At 35.7% G+C, this 21,917-nt stretch overlaps 1 protein-coding gene across 4 annotated transcripts in view; it reads left to right on the forward strand.

The window, feature by feature from the left end:
• Positions 1-21,917, forward strand: part of AKT3 (AKT serine/threonine kinase 3) — a 356,898-nt gene that overhangs the window by 160,298 nt on the left and 174,683 nt on the right. For all 4 annotated transcript variants that reach the window (XM_030812589.1, XM_030812590.1, XM_030812592.1 and 1 more), the window contains one exon: positions 272-397. In XM_030812589.1, the coding sequence (XP_030668449.1) occupies positions 272-397 (126 nt within the window). The remainder of the gene's footprint in view (positions 1-271; positions 398-21,917) is intronic.

Below are 21,917 nucleotides of genomic sequence, written 5' to 3' on the forward strand. Positions count from 1 at the left end.
AAATGTGTACTCAGATGATTCTCTGAAGGAATAATGGTGCAAATGAATTATCAAAGTGTGAAATCATTAAAAACAAAACATGTTTGGGTTTTTATTGAATCTTAATTGTAGGCTTATGTATTTTCTTTTGTAAGCTAAGTTAAAAGAAAACTGCGTAACTAAATTTTTGGAGGCCAGTGTTGTAGGACATATATTGTACCATAATTCATTTTTTGCATAAAAGCTGCTGTTCATTTTTTTCAGCATTAACATGCGTGCTTTCCTCATGTAGGAGAATATATAAAAAACTGGAGGCCAAGATACTTCCTTTTGAAGACAGATGGCTCATTCATAGGATATAAAGAGAAACCTCAAGATGTGGATTTACCTTATCCCCTCAACAACTTTTCAGTGGCAAGTAAGTTAATTATAATTGTTGATTCACCTTGTCTTTATTTATTTTTATGATTTAATGTGTCAGATATCTTAGGCTATATGAGAAACCTGTGAAAAAAATGAGGTTTATATTTAATAGAGAAATTTTCAGCTTTGATAGAATTTCAATTCCTTAGCATAGAGGTTATCAATAATATTTGGTCTTATACAATGCAATAGAGTTCAATATTTTTATGTAGAACTTGAATGTGATAAATAAAATTCCCCAAATATATACTTCAAGTTTTTCTTTATAACATAAAAACAAGGACCTTTGAACTTGGTTGTTAGATTTAGCATGGTTATAAGATGTTGTGGTACTTAATGCATTTTAATCAGTTTCCTGTCATAATCTTAGCTCTTTTGATTGTGTGATGAGAAACAGGTGATTTATATTAGAAATCATCTTCTGAGGAGATTTTATGTTTGTAGTTAAATTTTTCTTCCTTGCAAATACCTAACAAAAATGTTTAAAACTTACTTAGAAATTTTGTATTTGCATGAACATAGCACAAAATAAACGGAAAGATGACAATGATGATAATGACAATGATTATTATTGTTATGTTATTACCAGGCTCTTCCAACTTTTCAAATATATTGATTAATCAATTAGAGAATCTTTGTGTTAATTTAGAAGTAAAGTGTTTTAAATTACGCTAAGTTAAATAAACTTGTCTAAGATCTAGCTAGTCTGTATTATTAAGCTAAAATCTTTAACGAGACAATATCCTTAATTTTGATTTTGGTTACATGTTACCTATTAGCCATATTTGGGAAAAAAAGATATAAGGGAAATTTGAAGCTAAAAAATGCAATAATATAACAAAAATTCAAGAAAATAAGTCTTTGAATGTTACAAATTTCATTTTACCATTATAAAAGCCCTGATCTTTTTTTACTCCTATTGTTTAATTCAGGTTAGCCCTTGTTAGTGGGTTAGAATGGCTACTGTATTTTTTTTTTAAGAAAAAGATAAAACAGTAAACCAAAGGGTTAAAAGATTTGTGAAGTCATTTGAACGATATGGATACTAAAAAAAAAGCTTTCTCTGTTTATATTAGTGGATTCTTATATAGATATTTTTTAAATGAGATCACTATGAAGTATGTGTATTAGTTCAGGAAAACATCTTTTTTCCCACCAAAATGCTCATTAGATAATAGTGGTTTTCTTTCAATAGAAAATTATTTTTTAAACCCTGTTGTCAACTGAAATGATATATTGTATTTTCTATTGACTTAAGAACACATTTTCATTTTAAAGACTTTTTGGGTGAACATTTGCTTTAAAGTGATAGAAATTAGCTTTTAGAACATAAGTAGCATACATTATCTAAATGCCCTACCTAAAGCCAGTGTAGCTTTTTAGTTTATCCATTTTACTAGCAAATGTTATTGGTTTTTCTGAAATAATTTATAAAAGTACAGAATTCTTGTATCTGCTGATCAAAATGCAGCATTTTTTGACCTTATGAAATTTCACACCCCAACGAGTTTTAAAGACATACTGTATGTCATAGTCTGCCAACATCTGCTCCAACACTTCCACTGGCAGAGGCTGAAATAAATGCTGCACTCTCGGGGAAGGATCCTATTTAGTGACTGACAGTCAGCTTATTTATCCATGAAATAAATATTATTTGACATCTGTAATCTTGTATAATCAAGTAGCTGTAGGTAGTTGACTCAAACTAACAAGTAAGTTGTAGGTCAGCTCCTTAGTTTTAAAAAGTGTTAGTAACATGGATCTTACACTAGATAAATTTTAAAAAATTGATTATTACTGAAGCTTGACTTACTGCAATCTTAAATTCTGTAAATAACAATTATGTGAGGAAATGATGAGTCTACTGAAATGGGTACTAGTTGAAGAAGTAGTTCAAATTCCAACCTGGCCACAAGCTGCAAGTAATAGGACCTTGGGCAGATTATTCTCTGAAACTCTGATCTTTATTTAGTTTCTTCATCAGCATGTTAGAAACATTTGGATTCAGTGGATTTGTAAGGCCCTTTTTGTCTCTGACATTCTGTGATTCTGTGAGGTGGACTTTGAGCAGGTCCTTGAAGAATGAGTAGGAGTTAAGCAAATTAAAACAGAGAAGAAGGATATTCCAGGCAGAGGGCAATGAAGAATGTCTTTATGAGGAATAAAGGAAGGAACAATTGGTGCAAGAGAGGGTTACTTCACCATTGCTTTTCCCTTTGCCCTAGCCCCCTTTAGTACATTTTTAAAAAGATAATTTTACAAGGTATTTCTAAGGTATGTTGGGAAATGTTTTATATATATATATATATATGTGTGTGTGTGTGTGTATATATATGTGTATATATATATGTGTATATATATGTGTGTGTATATATATATATCTCCCTTATTTTTCTGATAATTAAACATATTACTTCATATTTAATCAATATGGGTTTTAATGAAATTTTACCAAAATAGGCTTTTTATCTATATGGAAAAAAACAGAGTATGAGAACTGTAAGGGTCTTGAGAACTTCCAATCTTAATTAAATTTTGCTTCCCTCCTGATTTAAATTTTTCAAAAAGATAGTCTTATACTCATTGTTTCCACTTCGTATCCCACTGCAGTCTAGCTTCCTCCCTTACTCACTTGGTTGAAACTACTTATAATAAATTATTGAGTGGCCACTGAATTGCTAGTGTAGGGAAAAGAAATATCTTTTCTCCCCATTTTAGGTTCATGGCTGAGGCTCCTATAACAAAAGGAAGATTAACAAGAGAAAAACACACAAATTTAAGTAATAAAACTTTTGTGTGACAATGCGGCCTTTGGAATTGAAGACCCAAACAAACACAGAAACTTTTTTTTTTTTGTTTTTTTTTTAAGACAGTCTCACTCTGTCACCCGGACTGGAGTGCAGTGGCGCGATCTTGGCTCGCTGCAACCTCCGCCTTCTGGGTTCAAGTGATTCTCCTGGCTCAGCCTCCCAAATGGCTGGGATTATAGGTGCACACCGCCACACCTGGCTAATTTTTGTATTTTTTTTAGTAGAGATGGGGTTTCACCATGTTGGCCAGGCTGGTCTCAAACTCCTGACCTCAGGTGATCCACCTGCCTCAGCCTCCCAAAGTGCTGGAATTACAGGCATGAGCTACCATGCCTGGCCAAACTTGTGTATTTTTATGCTTAGGGGTGATGAAGAGGTGGATAGTCTTAGGGACTAAGGGGTTATAATGGTAATAAACTGAAGGGAACTTAGTAAGGCTTGTTTGTCAGATTCTTTTCTCTGTCCCTGTGTCTTCAGAAATAAGGATATTCCTTTCCTCTGGGTATAGGGTAGGCATCTCTCATATGGGGATCTTATGACCTATTTCAGGGGAAGGTCAAAAAATTCTTGCTAAGTTTTATGACCTGTCTCAGGTGAGAAGGATGAGAGGAAGGTAAGAATGACCTTCCTGCTTTTGCTGTTTTCTCAAATGCTAAGGTGCTATCTTTTGGGAGATCATGTCATGAACCCTGTCAGTAAGTCTAGTAGACATCTTTTAGTTCTTATTTATCCTGGATTTATATCTGGGCTGCATTTTATACTGTTGATCACCGTCTCCTTTTTGACCACTCCCACTGTGTTCTCAGAGATACCTCTTTCCTGTTCCCCCCCACCCCTTAGGCTAATGCACAGTTCTGGTATTTAACAGGGTTCTGGTTGAAGACTTAACACTTTGTACTTTCTCTTGGGCAGACACGTTGACTTTTGGGGTTTCAGTTACAACCTTGTATGCAGCTTACTCCCACACTTAAATCTCTAGGCTAGGCCTGTCTCCGGAGCATTAGGTTACTCTGTTCAATTGGCTGCTGGACATCTCTACCTAGATATGTTTTGACCGGGTGTGTCCTAAGCTAAACTCAAGATAATTTTGTCTATTTCTTCCTTTATACTCAGTATCTGAGTTCTGTCTCTGCCTGATCAAAAACATGCATCCTTTCCATGCCTTTTTTTCCTTCTTCACATCTTTACCCCACTCCAATCCATTTCTAGTCCTGCTGATTCTGCATATTTCTTGAACCTATGATTCTTTTCTGTAATCACCCCAGAATGAGGCCTCATCATATCTGCTGTAGATTCTTAACTAGCTTCTCTGTTTCTAGTTTGTACCACTCATACTCTTTCTTCACGTGGGTATCAAAGTGGTCTTTCTAAAATTATATCGTAACTATGCCATTCCCCTGTGAAAGCCCTGCCTTGGATCATCATTGCCTACCAGATAAAGCTCAGCTTCCTTAATACATCATAGATCTCTTCAATCTGGCCTCCACTTTCAACTCTTGCAAGATCTCTCTTCTGCTCTACAATTACGTATCAGCAATACTGAACTGTTTATAATTCCCTGTTCAACCTATGCTGCTTTTCCACTCTGAGGCTTTGTTTATGCTGTTCCCTTTGATTGGAATGTCCTTTGGTCCTCTATTTGCCTGGATAATTTTCCGTCTTCTAAGACTTAATTCAGATTTTAATTCCCATCCCTATTCCTTGCTAAATTACTCCTCTCTGCCTTTCTTAAATCTACTATCTTCTGCTGTTAACACATTGTTTCTTGGTTGTCTTGTTCTTGTGCATGTCTCATTCACTGATCAGTAAGTTATTTTAGGGGAAAGAGCTTAGTCTTATGTATCTTATATCTCCTAGTGCCTGTATTTTATGACTTAATAACTTTTTAAATGAACGTCTGAAACATCTAGTCTGGATTTCTCTTTTTTTAGGTGAGAAAAATGAAGCCTTTAGAAATTCAGTGATCTTTTTAAGGTTGCCTTACTAGGGTAGTAGTAGTTAAGTATCAAGAATTAAACTCAAGTGTCTTGACTATCATTTAAATGTTACTCCCCTCCCCCACCCCCATATTATAACATTTCCCCTAGATTTACGGTGATGAGACCTGATTTTGGGCCCCATTTCCAGCACTTAAATTACTAGGTATCCTTTGGCATGGAGAATGGAAACTCCACAAACCCTATAGAATGTGGATAGCAATATTTGACGTTCACCCTTCTTTGGGTGGATCACATATGAACTATTAATATATAGGTGCCAATGTAGTGCTATAGAAATGTAAGTAAAAATAAGGTTTTTCAAGCATGGTACATCTCTAATCAGAATTATGGTTTGATGGATTTTTAAGGATTGTAGATTAAGATAATCTGTACACAAGAAACGTGCACTTTAAAAAATAATACAAGATACATACATTGTCTCAGGGCTGCATTTTATTTTACTTTGAGTAAAACAGTTTGCCTATCCAGGAGTCATGGTCTTGCTAACATTTTGACAATTTGTATGAACTTCTCTTGAGTTTACTAGCTTGCTCAGTTCCAGAGTGGGAATATTTCCCACATGGAGGACGTGTGCATTTGCCCCTATGTCTTGGGCTTATCCTACTTCTGATCTATTCCTTCTTACTCTCTGTGGTGGGATGGGAGAAGTGCCAGCCTGTGTCCTAAGAAGCCTCTCCTAGAATTCTACCTTATTCTATGCTGCAAATATTGTCCCACCCTGACAATATGCTTTCCTTCTCTGAAACCTTTCTTCAGTCCCTTCTTAAAAAATAGGTCATTTCTGCATTTATAAGCACAATTTTTAAAGATGAAATATTTACTCTTTTTTTTCTGTCTTCTTTAACTTTTTTGTTTTTTAAGACAAGATCTCACTCTGTCACCCAGGCTGGAGTACGGTGGCACAATTACAGCTCTCTGTAGCCTCAATCTCCCAAGCTGAAGTGATCCTCCCACCTCAGCATCCTGAGTAGCGGGGACTACAGCTGCATGCCACCTCATCTGGCCAATTTTTTGTAGAGACAGGGTTTCACCATTTTGTTCAGGCTGGTCTTGAACTCTTGGGCTCATCAAGTGATCCACACCTTGGCCTCCCAAAGTACTAGGATTATAGGCATGAGCTACTGTGCATGACCAAAGTATTTACTCTCTAACCAACTTTTCTCTCTCTCTTTGAAAGTAAGGAAATTATGGGACTTAAACCTACTGACGAACATCTTTATCTCATCCCAGCTACTTGGGTGGCTAAGGTGGGAGGATCGTTTGAGACTGGCCTGGGCAACATAGAGGGACCCTGTCTCTTTAAAAAAAAAAAAAAATCTTTGAATAAATATTATATACAGAGATTTTTAGGCATGTAGAAAAATCAGTTGATTCCTATTAATGCTTCTAGTGGACATACATGGGGATAGAGAAAAAGCTTATGACTTGATTCTTAGTCTTGTGTAACACGTAATACAACCTAGAATAATAACTTTGTAATTCTAGAAAAACCATAGACTATGTAAATATATACTATATAAATGTACATGAATTATGAGAGAATAATTCACTTTTGAAGTGTTGATTGATCATTATACCCATACCTAACAGTGAAAGGAGTATATAATAAAATTATTATATGTAGGAATTTGTCATTGACTATGGAAGACATTCACATAGAACATATAGCAGTGGGAGGAAAAATGGGATTAATTGCCAAAATGAATTCTGTAGAAAGTAGCTGCTGTAGAAGTTGAGAGAAGCAATAGGTAAGTGTTAGCGAGGGTGACTAAGAATTTACTCATGAGATGGGGTTAACATGAGCCCTGAAGAAGAGGATTTGATTATGCTTTTGGAAGACAGAGGACATTCTCAGTGAGGTTAACAACATAAGCAAACAAATGAAGGCAAGTATTAAGGAGTAGCTTATTTTGTGAATAGTATAGGCAATATCCTAGATGGATGGAGAATTTATGCTGGAGGAAAAAAAAAAAGCTCAGATTAGAGAGTTAGTAATCAGATTATGGAAAGTCTTGAATATCAATGTGATTGAATTTTTGAATATCCGGTTTCCAAATCAGTATTCAATTTTTTTAAAAGGACGTACCTGGTTATAGTGTGCAGTGGAAGGGATACATCCTTAAACAAACAGGCTGCGAGTCAGTCAGCAAGATACTGTTTAGTCCTCATCCTTCTCAGTCTTACTGCTACCATCCCAGCTCAGTGCTTCATCACTTCCTTTCTGGATTATGTTGTCTCCTAATCAAGCTCTTACCTTCAAATATTATCTTTTCTGGAATATTTGGAAACAATACATAGGATAGATTCATCTCCAGAAAAAGTTCCTTTGCAAATACCGTTCTCCTTGCTTAGAAATATTTCAGATGTTCTCCATTTTTGACAAGGAAAAGCTGAATTATTTTTTAATATATATCCACAATTAAACACTTGCCCAAATAATAACTATGTTTATACCTTATATCTTTTCCTTCTTTTTTTTCTGTTATTCCTTAATGGTCTATACATTTTCTTTTTGACGTACATTGCTATATTCTGGTCAGGTTTAATTACATACAAAATTCCTAACCCTGTGTTTGTTTTTAATGATTTTTAGATCATATAATCATTTGATCACTTGAAGATTTGGTGCTTTCTTTTTTTTCTTGATTTACTTTATTTAAAAAACATTTTTAATTGATACATATTAGATGTACATATTTTTGGGTACATGTGATTATTTGATACATTCATATAATGAAATCAAGGTAATTGATAAATCTATCACCTTAGATACTTGTTTTTTTCTTTATGCTATCAAATTTTTAGACAAATGGAAAGTTATATCTGTTAACAGGTGTATCCCACTGTAAGGAACAGCTGCCTTATCTTAAAAAGTGAATTACTGTAAATTTAATCAAATTTTGCTTCTCGCTTCTGTTTTCATAGGTGGTGGTATGTTCACATATTTGCAGAATTTAACCTTAAACCAAGTTTAGAATTGGGAATGGAGAAAACCTTTGTAAAAATTATTTTAAAATGAGATCATTTTTAAGAAAACTATAATGTAACAGTGTCACATATTTCCTTCTTCAGGCTCCAATTCAAATCATACTCCAATTTGGAAAGAACAAAAATTCCACAAAATGTTCATTCTTTCCTACTTTTTCCTTACATTATACAACAAATGTGGAAAGAAACAAAACAGAAAAAGTGTATCCCATCTTAATGAAAATGACTGCAGCAGTCAAGAGTTTCAAATCCAGCTGCTGGGGTGAAAGCAGCCCTCTGCATCTCTGAAAGATTTCATCAGTGTTATGTCCTTTATAATCATAACTTTTTGTGTGTATCATCTGAGTTTCTTATTAAATAATCTCACTATTTTAATAGTTCCTTCATTACAACACTACGGGTGACCTGATCAGATTTCTGTTTTAGAGCCTGCTTCCTCTTCTCTAGTAGCTTCCACGATTTCCCAGCCCTTTCCTAATTTGTATTCCCAAGCCAATCTTTTAAGTTACAGTCTTTACTTTCTGAGCCTCTTTGATCAGAATATAAGGAATGTGGGGGCTTATTTAGAATCAAAGGGAATGGTAAACTTGTAGAAGACAGTGACCATGCATACTCATTTTAAAAATGTCCCGCAACATTTCTTATAATATCTGGTATACTGGAACATCATTGGACTTGTAGTCAGAAGACTTGACTTTGGGACTTGGTTCTACTGCTTTTCTAGATATGTGATCTTGGGCAAATCACATAACTTCTCTGATTTTCATTTTGCTCATCTTTGAACAATGGAGCTAATAATACCTTCTTCACAGGCTTACAGTGAGGATCAAGTGAGATCATATAGCCAGGTGGTGTGGCTCACACCTGTAATCCCAGAACTTTGGGAGGCTGAGGTGGGTGGATCATTTGAGGTCAGGAGTTTGAGACCAGCCTGGCCAACATGATGAAACCCCCATCTCTACTAAAAATACAAAGATTAGCTGGGCTTGGTGGGGCACGCCTATAGTCCCAGCTACTGGGCTGAAGCAGGAGAATTGCTTGAACCCGGGAGGTGGAAGTTGCAGTGAGCCAAGACCATGCCCCTGTACTCCAGCCTTGGTGACAGAGCAAGACTTTGTCTCAAAAAAAAAAATATATATATATATATGTGTGTGTGTGTGTGTGTGTGTGTATATATACGTATATGTGTGTATATATATACGTATATGTGTATATATGGATATACGTATATATGTATGTGTATGTACATATATGTATATATGTATATATGTATGTGTATGTACATATATGTATATATGTATATATGTATGTGTATGTACGTATATGTATATATGTATATATGTATGTGTATGTACATATATATGTATATATGTATGTGTATACATACATATATGTGTATATATACGTATATATGTGTGTATATATGTATATATATGTGTATATATATGTGCATATATATATATTTGAAAACTATTTGTACATTGTAAAATGCTATCCAAATAGCATTAACATAAGATAGAAGGTACTTAGTAATGTTTGCTGAATTAACTGGCAATCATTCCTCCTTCTTCAGCTAAATTACATTGGAGTGAGGAGGAAACCACTTTACTGAGCTTTCTTTAAAGAGTCTTAAAGGTTTTAGAGAACTTGCTTACGACAATCTCTTGCAGTTGAGGCCAAATACTATTGTTTGGTTGGAAGAAAATTTCTAGTTTCATTTAATGCCTAGGACTTTGATTAGTCAGGGCTATTCTTTCTTATAACTAAACAAAGTGAGGTACATTCCCAAACCCTGCTGATGGCCTCCTTCTGGCCAAAAAAGAAGACATCACTATGGCTAAAGAAGTAACACCTAATTCTGTGAAGAAAGTCAATGGTAGCTTGATGGGGATAGCATTGAACCTATAAATTACTTTGGGCAGTATGGCCATTTTCACTATATTGATCCTTTCTATCCATGAGCATGGAATGTTTTTCCATTTGTTTGTGTCCTCTCTTATTTCCTTGAGCAGTGGTTTGTAGCTCTCCATGAAGAGGTCCTTCACATCCCTTGTAAGTTGTATTCCTAGGTATTTTGTTCTCTCTGTAGCAATTGTGAATAGGAGTTCACTCATGATTTGGCTCTCTGTTTGTCTGTTATTGGTGTATAGGAATGCTTGTGATTTTTGCACATTGATTTTGTATCCTGAGACTTTACTGAAGTTGCTTATCAGCTTAAGGAGATTTAGGGCTGAGACGAAGGGGTTTTCTAAATATACAATCATGGCGTCTGCAAACAGAGATAATTTGACTTCCTCTCTTCCTATTTGAATACGCTTTATTTCTTTATCTTGCCTGATTTCCCTAGCCAGAGCTTCCAATACTATGTCGAATAGGACTGGTGAGAGAGGGCATCCTTGTCTTGTGTGGTTTTCAAAGGGAATGCCAAGAAAGAGCCCACATAGCCAAAACAATCCTAAGCGAAAAGAACAAAGCTGGAGGCATCACGCTACCTAACTTCGAACTATACTACAAGGCTACAGTAACAAAAACAGCATGGTACTGGTACCAAAACAGATATATAGACCAATGGAACACAACAGAGGCCTCAGAAATAACACCACACATCTACAATCATCTGATCTTTGACAAACCTGACAAAAACAAGCAATGGGGAAAGGATTCTCTATTTAATAAATGGTGTTGGGAAAACTGGCTAGCCAGATGCAGAAAACTGAAACTGGACCCCTTCCTTACACTTTATACAAAAATTAACTCAAGATGATTAAAGACTTAAATGTAAGACCAAAAACCATAAAAACCCTAAAACCGTAAAACCATAAAAACCCTGAAAGAAAACCTAGGCAATACTATTGAGGACATAGGTATGGGCAAAGACTTCATGTCTAAAACACCAAAAGCAATGGCAACAAAAGCCAAAATTGACAAACGGGATTTAATTAAACTAAAGAGCTTCTGCACAGCAAAGGAAACTATCATTAGAGTGAACAGGCAGCCTACAGAATGGGAGAAAATTTTCGCAATCTATCCACCTGTCAAAGGGCTAATATCCGGAATCTACAAGGAACTTAAACAAATCTACAGGAAAAAAGTATCCCATCAAAAAGTGGGCAAAGGATATGAACAAACACTATGCAAAAGAAGACATTTATGTGGCCAACCAACATATGAAAAAAAGCTCATCATCACTGGTCATTAGAGAAATGCAAATCAAAACACAATGAGATACCATCCCACACCAGTTAGAATGGCGATCATTAAAAAGTCAGGAAACAACAGATGCGGAGAGGATGTGGAGAAATAGGAATGCTTTTACACTGTTGGTGGGAGTGTAAATTAGTCCAACCATTGTGGAAGACAGTGTGGTGATTCCTCAGGGATCTAGAACTAGAAATACCATTTGACCCAGCAATTCCATTAGTGGGTATACACCCAAAGGATTATAAATCATTGTGCTATAAAGACACATGCACACATATGTTTACTGCAACACTATTCACAATAGCAAAGACTTGGAACCAACCCAAATGCCCATAAATGATAGACTGGATAAAGAAAGTGTGGCACATACACACCATGGAATACTATGCAGCCATAAAAAATGATGAGTTCATGTCCTTTGCAGGGACATGGATGAAGCTGGAAACCATCATTCTGAGCAAACTGTTACAGGAACAGATAACCAAACACCACATGGTCTCACTCATAAGTGGGAGTTGAACAATGAGAACACATGGACACAGGGAGGGGAACATTACACACCAGGGCCTGTTGAGGGATTGGGGGCTAGGGGAGGGATAGCATTAGGAGAAATACCTAATGTAGATGACAGGTTGATGGGTACAGCAGACCACCATGGCACGTGTATACCTATGTAACAAACCTGAACATTCTGCACATGTACCCCAGAACTTAAAGTATAATAAAAAAATGTAAAAAACATTTATACAAAAAAGGAGTATTCGGTTAACATATATTGATTGCTTAAAAAAAAATAAATAAGATCTAACACCATTGGATCAGAGACAAGAGTTTGGGTGAGGGCAAGAGGAACGGGGTATAGACCAAATTCTTCAAACCCTGGGCTTTGGAAGACAAAGCTGCTGCAGGCTGAGAAAGACCTGTGTGACTATTGTTATTCCCTTTTTAGTCAGAAGTTGTTTTTTTCTTAAAGTAATAAAATCCTTCAGTATTTTTCTGACTGGTTGAAGAGGATCCCAGCCATTGGAGGAAAAATTAAACGTAATTTGTTTCCTAGATTACTGCTATTGAAAGGTGGAGGATGCAATGGGGATTGTTTTTAAAGGAAGGCAGGCAAGTAGTTATCAGCTTCAATAGTTTGTACTCAGGACATAGAAGAGATTCCAGTATGACCACCTTCCTTTATTCCTTTCTTTTTCCCTCCTTCCTTTCCTCTGTATCTGCCTTCCTCCCTTTCTCTCTCACTCAACTTTTTCGAAGGTCAGCAATCAACTATTACTTGTCGATAGGTGCTTAAGTAAGGGAACACCCTACATATAATTAGTGTCACTCAATTATTTTTAAATACTTCTGACTCCTTCATTGATTTTCTTTTCTAGTCATCTCAAATAACAACCATTTGCACCTACTGTGTTTTGAAGTTTTCTACCTTGTGTGTATGTGTTTGACTTAAAGTAACACAATTTGGAAACAGTCGTCAAAATTAATATTTAAATATATTTTTTAGGAAGTCTAAATTCTAATGAATATTTAGAAAGTTTTTATTGAGGGTTATTATGTTCTCAACATTGTACCAGGTACTGAGGGGAAAAAAGAAGGAAATAAGGAAACCAACCTTTCTTTGAGCATTACTATGTATCAAGCCCTTTCACTTATGTTTTCTCATTTTATCTTCACAACAACACTGTGAGGTAAGTATTATGCTCCCCATTTTAAAGGAACTCAGAGTGGTTATATGACTTGCTTAGGCCACTATTTGGCAAATGGCAGAGCCCACAGCATGAACCCATGTCTAGCAGAGTGAACCTAGAGTTTTGTGTTCATTTTCTTATTCCATCGATATAAGATCCAGCCCTTGGCTTTGAAGAATTTATAGTCTAGTAGCAAAAATATGCCACAGACCCTTGGAATTGGTATTTTGAGATGTTTTATGGCTAAGTTCTGAAGTGAGTTTTGCAATTAATATATGCAGTTACAATTTAGGAAAAAGAGGTATCATTAAAGACGGGATCATCAAGAAAAGCTTCTTTGGAAATTGAGATTGTTTGGATAAATAGTAAGATTTCAAAAGATAAAGTTACTTTCCAGGTAACAAGAATAGCATTAATTTGAAAAATTATTTCTGAGAAACTTTGGCTGAATTTCTTTTCATCTTGTCGAAGTAAGTTGGTAGGAAATCTTCAGAAATGAATGAAAGCTCCAGATGGTATGTTATTTCCTTATCCCTGTATAGAGTGAAAAATATCAAATGAGGAAAAAGAATAAATGATAGGAATAGGTATGGCATTTGAAATACTTAGCAGAATGCCCTAATCATGTCACACATTGTTTTCTCAGGGCCACAGTTAGGCATGAGCTACCCTGTTTGTTAGCTTACCTCGTGTTTTATTTGTAGTTTCTGTAGTAACATTGCTGTTCATCTTCTCTCCTAGTAGAATATAAAGTAATTTTACTGACAAATAAGCACTCCATTTTAAAATCCTACCTACAGAGTTTTTAAAATTTAAGCTAAAAAAGTTATAAACTGTAGTTTGGAAAGCGGTACATTATCTCTTTATATATTTTTTAAAAATTTGCCGCCTTTAATGTAGGGAAGCTGGAGTACTGTGGATGGAAAGTGGAGGGTGGGGCAGGAGGATCACCACCTGCAGCCTGTGTATGATAAGACAACTATAGTGTATTTACTGTATAGTTTTTTTATGACCTTACTAAATGTGTAGATTATTTTGGTTGAGTTGAATGTAGATAACTACTTGATTTAGTGAATTTTTTTTTAGTGTGTCATTTTAAACTTAAATGTTTAGTTTCTAGAAAGAGGGTTGTGTGTAATTAGTTTTTGAAATTGTAATTAGAAAGATGATTGTTCGCCCATTATATTCAGTGTTTTAATCCCATTTTATAATTAATACATTGGAAACTAGGAGGGCAATTAAGGAAGTAAGGGAAGAAAATTAACATTTTTAAAGAGCTTGCTTTTTACAAGGTGTTTTATTTGTGTGATTGCATTTTGTCATCACATGAAAAACATGAAATAAATATTATTACTTAAAGGAAAAATAACTGGATAATGAATCTGAGACCTAGAGAGACTGAAAAACTTTCCCAGAACCTCAAAGCAGGTATATGGCAGAACTATGATTTGAACTCTAACACCTGGTTTGAATGCATGTAATCATATATGGGGTTCAGAGATGACAACTCTCTTCAAGTAATACGTAGTCGGCACCCACAGAACTTTTGTGCCATGCCAAGTATCACCCAGTGGGTTAATAGTGGACTCTCATTGTTGTCAAGAGTTGTATTATATATAATAGCGATACTTCTTTCTGCTAGAGCAAAGGAACAAATATAGATGTTGTAGATTGGTGGCTGATAAATTTGATAGAGTTTTATTATGTAATGTTGAGCCGGTTGCTTAACCATACTGGGACTCAGAGTTTTCTCATCTGTAGAGTGAGGGAGTTAGAGGGAAGGATCTCTGAAGTCCTTTCTTCTAAATTCAGTGGTTTGCCTATCAGCAGCAGCAAATTATTTCTTGAAATATTGACTATATTGTGGAGTAGTATAGTAATAAATTACCACTTGTTGAGTACCTTCTGCCTCGTACTTTACATACATATATGTACATACATACACATATATGTGTGTATTAGTAAGATATATTTAATCTTACTAACATCCTTGGAGGACAGTCTATTTTACAGCTGGAGAAACTAGGCTCATGGAATTTCCCAGTGGCAAGGAATTCTTTCAGAGATGGAGCTGGGAGATAAACCTGCAGCTTTCAAGTTTCCAGACCAGTGCTTTTTCCATATTCCTACTTAACTAAAGGATCTCTGACTACCTTACGTTAGGGCCTTGAGGTGAGAGGTTTTCTAGTGTGGGCAATTCGGAAGATAGGGGTTTTCCATGCCTCTAGACTAGTCTGTCTGTCTGTATCATGGATCAGATCTTGTCATTCTTGACTAGTACATGAAGATGTATTTGAGAGCTTTTGGATAATTCCATTTAGGGAAACAGCAGCTTAATGTAGATGATTCACTAGTATGTGAAGATTTCAGCATTGCTTTTCCAACTAAGTCATAGAAGCCATAGGGGAGACACTGATTTTTTTTAGAGGCAGAATCATCTGAGTATTTGCAGTAAGTTATATAATCATTGCATTTTTAACAAATTGAACTTGAGAGACATGTTTTGTTGCTTCCTCTGAGTTGATACATGCTAAATTATTGGCTTTCTGATTTTTTCACCCTTATATCTTTATTTTAATTTAAAAGCATTTATTATACTTTGAGTAAAGTTAAATGAGGCCTAAGGCCACATTGGGAGGAAGGACCTTTAAAGCCTTGGAATTTAGGGAAGATATAGAGGCGTTCTTTTGGGTTGGAAATAATACATAATCAAGCAGATGCTAATGAAAAAATGAAATGCAGGGGAAGAGAAAAGAGACGAGGGTGCCTGTTTGGAAGTTTTGTAGAGGAGAGTACATTGCCCCTTTATTACAATAATGTTTCTGAACTATAATAAGGTCTTTCATTGCAAGTTCAGCTTTTTTCATTCATTTGTTTTGTGCTCTGCTTCCTCTGTTACTAATTGTCAGCACAATAGTCTTCCAACTATGAAGTCTCAGTGTCCTTTTGGACCAATTTGTCATTGTCTTTCTCCCTCACCCCCCAACCCATGCACTCAGAATCTATTACTATGGTTGCATTTTTAGACATTTTTAATGTTTTAAAATGGCACTGCTTTTGAAACCTGCCAGAATAGTTCATGATAACTGAATCATCCAACCAGCAACAGTTATTGATTCCAAAAGCACACTGATAAAGTTTCTGTCTCTATAGGGTGTTCTTATAAGATAATTAAAAATAAACATGTAATATTCTTTACAGCACTATTTCATATGCATTGTTTCCTTTGAACTTCACGTTAGTCCTGTGGAACATTTTGTTAAAATATTTTTGTTAAACTATATTATTTACAGATTTACTCTTTGCCTCATAAATTGTTTGATATTTCTGTGCTTCGAGGAAGTTCCATCTCTCTTCTTTACCTATTGATGGGTCTTTATTTTTATAGACAGATTATTTTATTATGACTAAGGAATCAGTAGAGTTGGCTTAGACTGACAAGCCTGAATAAATTCCGATATTAGACTCCAGGCAACTTTAGTTACATGTTAATTCATGTTAGGTTTTTAACATTTTGGCCAATGAACACTTTAAATGTGTTCTCAGCCTTGTTCCAATAATCTGATATTGACAGAAAGACATTATTTAAATATAACTTCTATAAAGAAGTCCTGAAGCAGTATATTACTTGACAGCTTATCTGTCACTTACAGAACTTTGTCTTATCATGTGATCAGAGCTTCTTGGTGCTTTTAAATATAATGTCAGTGAAGATGGCAGTTATTTTTAATGCATGAATGCTAAATAAAAGATTGGTCAGTTTTCTCTGGGAGAAAACATATTTCAGTTCTCTGAGGTCAGGAGTTTGAGACCAGCCTGGCCAACGTGGTGAAACCCCATCTCTACTAAAAATACAAAAAATCAGCTGGGCGTGGTGGCATACGCCTGTAATCCCAGTTACTCAGGAGGCTGAGGCAGGAGAATGGCGTGAGCCCAGGAGGCAGAGATTGCAGTGAGCCGAGATTGTGCCACTGCACTCCATCATGGGTGACAAAGCAAGACTCCATCTCAAAAAAAAAAAAAGTGACTTCGAATCTGCATCTTGGTCTTTGTATATGTTTATTGTTTATTTCACTGTGGTATGTATGCACTGATAAGCTACTTTGAAGATATGTGAGTAGAAATTGTCTCATTGGTACATATGGAAATCTCGAGGCATTTAAGTTGTACATTACCTGTAAGTGGGAGCTATACAATTGGTACATATGGACATAAAGGTGGAAATAATAGACACTGGGGATGCCAAAAAGGGGAAGGGTAGGACAAGGACCAGAAAACTACCTATTGAGTACTATGTTCATTACTTGGGTGATGAGTTCACTAGAAGCCCATATCTCAGCTTTATACAATATACCCATGTAACAAACCTGCACATGTACTTCATGAATTGAAAATTTTTTTAAAAAGCTGTATCACAATCACATCTAATAAAACTAATCTTTAGTATTACCAAGTACAAATTCATATTCAGATTTCCCACTTGTTGCCTAAAACTGGTTTGTTTTGCAACAAGAATGCATTAAGGAGGACCATGCATTGCATTTGGTTTTTATAAATCTTTTAAGTCCCTACTAGTCCAGCAGAGTATTAGACTACCTTCCTCACCCCTCTTTTGGGTACATCACTTATTAAAGAGACTACGTCATTTGTCCTGTGAAAGTTCTGTCTTCTGGAATTCTCTGATTGTTTCTACGAGGTGTCATTTAACTTTTCCTCTACCTCTGTATTTACGGTAAAAGGAAGTTAGATCTAAGGATTCCATCAGATTCATATTCAGAATCTTTATCAAGATTGTTTCCTTGGTGAGTCTGTGTACTCCATATTGCGTTATGTCAAGAGGTACCTAGTATTTGGTTGACCAGCTGTTAGTAATGCTATCATTGTTCACTGGGTTACGGTGGTGACAGTGTCATCTCTTCATTATAAACTTAAGTTTCTCTCATGTGGTTACCGGATAATCTGTGGTTTGACATGTTGGCATTATGCAATATTTAGTCTTAATTAGTTACTTACCAAATGAGTTTACCATTGGTGATTTTTGCCTGAACGAATTATTTTATTAGGGGTAGATTCTCTTTTAGGTATTTTTTTAACGTGATTTCAATTAGCCAAGGCACAGATAAATTGGGGCAGTGTGTTAGTCATTCTGTTTATTTATTTGAGACCAGCCCTGTTTAGGCATAGTACCAGAAATCAAATAGTATAGACCTTCCCCTAAGGGAATTTTCAATCTAATGTACATTCTTGTTGAATTGTTTAAAAATTTTGTTATCAAATCCCAGTTTCATCATGTTTCAAATATAAATAGCTTTTCTTAAAAATAGACCGGGCACAGTGGCTCACGCTTGTAATCTCAGCACTTTGGGAGGCTGAGGTGGGCAGATCACGAGGTCAAGAGACTGAGACCATCCTGGCCAACATGATGAAACCCCGTCCCTGCTAAAAATACAAAAATTAGCTGGGCCTAGTGGCGCATGCCTGTAGTTGTAGTCCCAGCTACTCTGGAGGCTGAGGCTGGAGAATTGCTTAAAACCCGGGAGGCGTAGGTTGCAGTGAGCCAAGGTCGCGCCACTGCACTCCAGCCTGGTGAAAGAGCAAGATTCCGTCTCAAAAAAAAAAAAAAAAAAAAAAAAAAAAAAAAAAAAAAAAATCTCTTAATTATTTTTCAGATTTTACCATGTTATTCAGTAGCATGTTATGTAATGAATGGTTAGATATCCTGTGTACATCTGAGTAATTTACTTCTGTTTCATGCATTATGACTATAAATAAACTGCTTATTCTGGTGTATGAGTACAATGGAGTTGTATGTCACTATTAAATATAATGATGTAGATCTTTATTTACTGAAGTGGAAAATATCCAAAACATATACTAGCATCAATAATGGTCTCATTTTTATTTTTCAAAAGTGCTTAGAAAAGGTCTAAAAATGTATGTATTCAAACACTAATAATGGTTATACCTGAATGGTAGGATTATGAGTATTTTTATTTTGCCTATACTTATTTATGTATTTTTCTGTATTAAGCATGGATGATTTATACAGTGAAAGTAAATCAAGAAATATGTTTGAAAACCATCTTGCCCACACAACAATTTGAATTTAGTAATGTCACCAAGCTGTATACTTAAAATGGTTAAAATGGTACCTTTTATGTTATGTATATTTTACTACATTTTTAAAAAGCCCATGGCTATTACACTGCAAAAACCAAAATCAAAGCCAAAAAACCAACATGCCTAATTACTTGAGTCCACTAGATGTTTGCATGCCTCTTATAATTCTTTTAGTAAATGCCTTATGTCATTTTTATATTTTAACTATTGTCTCAAAATGACCACAGTATGTTTATTTGGAATTTCAAGTAGGCAGAAAGTATGCAAAGAACAGTTGTTTCAGAAGACTCTTGAGGTGTATGTTTGTTTAATTAGAGGCAAGATTCGGTGGGCAAACAAGATAGAGAAATGTTGATGGGGAAAATATTGGCTCTGTAAGTGTGCTTTTGGTAAATGGTAGTATCTGTAGTGACCATATTCAAAAAAGAAAAATGTGTTAGGAGAAGTTCACATTAACATATTGTGACTTCACATTCAACTCAAGTTCATAAATAGTATTTCATGTTAATTCCAAAGTGGTGGTTTATGATAATTAAAATGTCACAATTTGGAATGTGGATGATAAAGTGAAAAACATCTTCTAGAGGGAAATGTAATGTTAGTAATCCAGTCTTACTCCCATTGTTTATTGAACCCCTTGTATTATGGAATCAAATGTAACAACTTTGTCTTCTCTCCTATTTGCTTATGTGGAGAGAGATATGTTGAGTCTGGGTGATAAAAGGCAAATGGTTCAGACAAAAATAACCAGCAATGTGGAGCTGGATTGATGCAAGTCTGCAGATCACTTTTCCATTATTAGTAATTGAACATTTTTTTAATCATTAACTTCATTGGTATTGGAGAATGTGAGAGCCAGCAGTAAAAGAACCCAAAGGCTCTCTTGCCTTCCTTTCTGCTATCCTTACCACTTTCTTTCCCTTCAGCTTCTCATTCTAAACCACCTCCCGTTACTCCTACCTGGAGAAACGAGATGTCAAGGATCAGCATCCTGCTAGGGGATAACCCTCATTCCTGTCCATCCCTATACTGTGGAGAGAACCAGAGGCAAACACATTGGAGCCCTCTCCCACTCAAACGCTGTTATCAGTTGGAACTTATCCTGGATTTCCTTATATGAGAAAAAGTGTCATAGATGGGAGAAGGGCCAAGCATGGGGAAGGTATAGAGAAGGTATAGAAGAGGGAACAGACAGTCCTATGGCTTTGACAGATGATTACTGATTTTTAAGGCACTTTTCCTAGCAGTGTATTCTCTTCAGAAGAGCATGGGATTGGGATTGAGATAGACTTGGAATAAATCCTTACATAATGACTCACAGTTGTGTGTTTTGGGGCAAGTTATTTAGCTTGCCTGAGTCTTGTAAATTTGCTCATTTATAAAATGGAAGATAATAACACCTTTTAGGTTTTTCCTTTGGATTAAATGAGTAACATTTGTGCACCACTCTTTGTGCAGTGCCTGGAATGTAGTGATCGCTCAGCAGTTATCTGCTGCTGGAATTGCTCTCTACCAGGACACCTGCCTCACCTAAGTCACCTTCTGCTCAGTGGATTAAATGAATTTCTTAAAGGTTGATGTATTGAGTCTTAAATAGGTATTATGCTTTTTTGCCCCTAGTGAAAACATTAAACAAAAGATAGAAATGCTTTTTGTCCCCTTCAAAGAACCTCCATGGTGTATCATATTTTTAAGACCTGAAAAATAAACTTGATTTATGGTCATCATAACTCACAGCCAGCATTATTTCATTATGTGATTTAATAAAAAATGGAATCTGGCCGGGTGCAGTGGCTCACGTCTGTAATCCCAGCGCTTTGGGAGGCCGAGGTGGGCAGATCACGAGGTGAGGAGATCGAGACCATCCTGGCCAACACGGTGAAACCCCGTCTCTACTAAAAATACAAAAAAATTAGCCGGGCGTGGTGGCGGGCACCTGTAGTCCCAGCTACTTGGGAGGCTGAGGCAGGAGAATGGCGTGAACCCCGGGGGGCGGAGCTTGCATGAGCCGAGATTGCGCCACTGCACTCCAGCCTGGGCGACAGAGCGATACTCTGTCTCAAAAAAAAAAAAAAAAAAAAAAAAAAAAAAAAAAAAAAAAAAATGGAATCTATTATTATGCCTTTGTTTTTCACACTGAATGTTATTTTTAGAAAGAATAAAATTAGTGTTTAAATGGCTCAAGAGGTTGGTTGAAACCTTTAAGCATTTTAATCTAAACAGATGATCTCTAAAAATTTTTTTTTGGTGTATGTATTTCTTGGTCTGACATGTTGCAGTCTCTCTAATTGGCTTTCAGGTTTGCAGAGTAATTACAGCTTTGTACAGACTTTGTCATCTGTGGCTCAGAATGGTGTAAAAGTAAGCAGAACATTTAAAATTCAGCTTGTGGTTCATGTTGCTTAGGAGAGTTTTTTAACTAGTGTATAACTAATATAAGTAACAGTGTAACAAATAACACTGAGAAGTATATGTTATAATAAAAGTTAGCTACCTGGCATTTTGTATAAGCACGTTTACTTTACTGATGCGTATTAAATGATTCTAAAAATCATAGATAATCATTTGGTTAATAGCTTTTTAGAATCTCTATCCAAAGTTTCTACTTCTGATTTTTAAAATTTAAATTGCCCTACCTTGCTTTGGGAATCTTTACGTAACCAAAAGGGAAATATTCTTCTAAAGAAGTATTGGCTAATCCATTT

The sequence above is a fragment of the Nomascus leucogenys genome, chromosome 5 (assembly GCF_006542625.1).
Source record: "Nomascus leucogenys isolate Asia chromosome 5, Asia_NLE_v1, whole genome shotgun sequence".
Classification (NCBI taxonomy): Eukaryota; Metazoa; Chordata; class Mammalia; order Primates; family Hylobatidae; genus Nomascus; species Nomascus leucogenys.